Genomic DNA, 3,143 nt, shown 5'->3' with positions numbered 1-3,143 from the left:
TATATATATATATAATGTTAAATTATTTTATACTATATCTGGGTGCAGAGAAGAACTTTTACATAAAAGAGTGCAAGTATGTGGCCAAAATAAAGGAGATAAGTTTTCACTCTCTGCATACCATAGGACACCCCTGGAATTACCCCACAATGCTCTTTCAGTGCGCCATAATTGTGCTGGAGTAAGCTTTATTACAAAAGCAGCAATATGACCGAAGTTATACCTGGCCATAAGTTTTCTGACTGCCTTTTTTCTTATTGTTTTCCAGGATTGATGATGAACCTCCAGGATTATCACTGCTTCCAGATCATCTACTGCAAGTGCTCAGGCTCCAGCTGCTGTATTGTGTGCAGAAAACCGCTGATGGCCTAGAAGAGGAACAGCAGACACTTTCACTATTGCTTGTGAAATTCTTCATAATCATTTGCAGGTAGATGCATCAAAAAATATTTTCCCAGATTTTATCTTGCAGCCTTTTGATTCAAGTACAGATATGTTTTGTGTACTCCTAGCCTATAATTTTGGGTTGTATGTAAGAGCTTTGTGATAATACTGGTTCCATAGTGGATAGAATACAGTCCAGAGTGGGTACCCAGAAAGATCATGTAATGAAATGATGTCCTATACCACCCAGGATAAAAAAAAAATGTGTAGCATTCTACTTGAAACATCTGTTTGATGACTTATGACTGTTCTAAGGCAAGGGATATAATAAAATATACCATAAAAGAACAATTATCTGTAAAAGAGAGTCATTATTTTGCAGGATATTTTATACTGTCTGATGGGCTTCTTCCAGTTATAATATTCAAGAGTATGTTTTCATTCTCACGCTTTAATATTAGAAATTAGAAATTTTATGAGCCATATAACCAACAAAAAAAACATTGACTTATTTTCTAACAATATGTGAGCCAGGCAGAATATTTTTTTTATTCAAAATATATCTAAAGCCAACCCATATTATCTATTTTGGAAAGCACCAAGATTTCTTAACCACTTGAAGACCGTGGTGTTAAACCCCCTTCCTGTCCAGGAAGCTGTACTGAAATTAATTTGATAGAATTTGTTTTGGTACAGATAGAGCTTTTGTTTGGCGGTATTTAATCACCACTGGGTTTTTTATTTTTTACTATATAAAGAAAAAAGTACCAAAAATTTGGAAAAACAAAACAAAAACAGTTTCCCCTACATATTATCAAACATTTTATTATTACCCAAATTTTTGGTAAAATCTAAAAGAAGGGGTCACCTCGTTAAATAGACACCAAATATGTCGAGCTTTAAAATTGCGCATGCCCACAAAATTACAAAAAAACTACCATACCCAAAATTGGCCATAAGCGACACTTTAAAAGCTTTTAACGCGTATCAGTTTAGTGTTATCAGTGATTGATTTCAATTTAGCTGGCTATTGCCCGAGATATACTCTTTTTTTAAAATATGCGACTTAATTGTCTTTATGTTACTTTAGTTTTTTTTTTTACTTTTTTTTTTTTTCTTTACAGTTTATTGCTATTACATAGGGGGCTAAGAAGCTTCACCAGCTTCTCTCTGGCTACAGAAGGCGGAGAATGACAGCTGAATGTGGAAGTGATGTAATAAACATCACTCTTGCATTCAGAGACTGAAGAGAGATCAGTGGGAGAACTTGTGCTGTCCTCCCTCCGATCTCCAGTCACAGAGACGCTGTGCTGGTCCTGGACACAAATGGGGCACAGCGCACACTTAATGCATCATACAAGCGATCGGACGGCTCTATAACTGCCCAAACACTTGTATGTAAACAGCCATAGCCGGCTGTTTAAAATACAAACATTTTTCCCGCTCGGGGCCGGGCAAGGATGTTAATAAATGCCCACCCGCATTCAGGAAACCACAGTCCGACCATTCAATTACAACGGCCGGACGTAAGGTGGTTAAAGTACCCATCTTTTTTTTTTTTGTACATCTGCGTTCCTTTAGGGTGACTTTCCCCTCAGTTCAGTGTCACCAGGACAAATAGGAGGGAGTAAATCTCCCTCACTGGGACACAGACAGCAATAAAAACCTGACAGGTTCCAACCCCTCTCCACCCTATCCAACAAAAACACATTTTGGCTTTAGATATATCTGAAGATTGAGGACAATCAGATAATACTAACAATAACACCTCCTCATGTATCATTTGCCCCTCCCTTTTAGATTGTAAGCCCTCATTGGCAGGGCCCTCGTTACCATCTTGTCTTAAATTATATTGTGACTGTAATGTCTTCCTTATATTGTTAAGCGCTATGCAAACTATTGGCGCTATATAAATCCTGTATAATAATAATAATAATGTGTCCAAAAACTGACGGTAAAGGATCGTATGGTGTCATTTCAATAGGCTCTTATTCTGTGTTTTACCTTAAAGTTTACCTTAGAGTTTACCTTAAAGTAATTTTTTGTGTGACTTGTACTTTTTTCAAGCTTCATTGTCCTTTTTTGGTATTTTAATAAATGTAGAAGTTCTTAAATTAACTACTGGGGGCAGGGAGGATTAGCTACTACAATTACTCTAACTGCTTAATAACTGTTGTTAGAAGATATCAGCCAAACATGGAGTGCATTGTTTCTAATAACTCTGAATCATATATGTCTCCTTTTAAGATGTCTCAAAAATGGACTGGTGGACGATCAAGAAAAGTTATGTTAGATTTCTACAAGTATTCACACCATTTATAGGCTTTCTTGGCCTTTTGAGACTGGTGGATAGTTGTCCAGATATGAAACAGCTATTTGTGCACATACAGGTGAAAACTCAAATAATTAGAATATCGTGCAAAGTTCATTTATTTCACTAATGCAACTTAAAAGGGGAAACTAATATATGAGATAGACTCATTACATGCAAAGCAAGATAATTCAAGCCGTGATTTGTCATAATTGTGATGATTATGGCTTACAGCTCATGAAAACCCCAAGAACCCCAAATCCACAACCTCAAAAAAGTAGATTATTACATGCAATCAATAAAACAAGGATTGTACATAGAACAATATCGGACCTCTGAAAAGTACAAGCATGCATATGTACTCAGTACTTGGTTTGGGCCCCTTTTGCAGCACTTACTGCAATTACTTTTGCATGATATTCTAATTATTCGAGTTTCACCTGTAGAT

The 3,143-nt window shown here is 36.3% G+C and overlaps 1 protein-coding gene across 1 annotated transcript in view; it reads left to right on the top strand.

Annotated features, from left to right (window-relative positions):
- The window catches only part of NBEAL1 (neurobeachin like 1), a 145,250-nt gene that overhangs the window by 49,247 nt on the left and 92,860 nt on the right, over window positions 1-3,143 (top strand). Inside the window, exon 5 of the mRNA XM_018554008.1 lies at window positions 269-430. Coding sequence (XP_018409510.1) covers window positions 269-430 — 162 coding nt within the window. The remainder of the gene's footprint in view (window positions 1-268; window positions 431-3,143) is intronic.

The sequence above is a fragment of the Nanorana parkeri genome, unplaced genomic scaffold (genome assembly GCF_000935625.1).
Source record: "Nanorana parkeri isolate BGI_ZX_2015 unplaced genomic scaffold, ASM93562v1 scaffold139, whole genome shotgun sequence".
Classification (NCBI taxonomy): Eukaryota; Metazoa; Chordata; class Amphibia; order Anura; family Dicroglossidae; genus Nanorana; species Nanorana parkeri.
The sequence above is the reverse complement of the archived record's forward strand: the minus strand, read 5'-3'. Positions and strand labels throughout refer to the sequence as shown.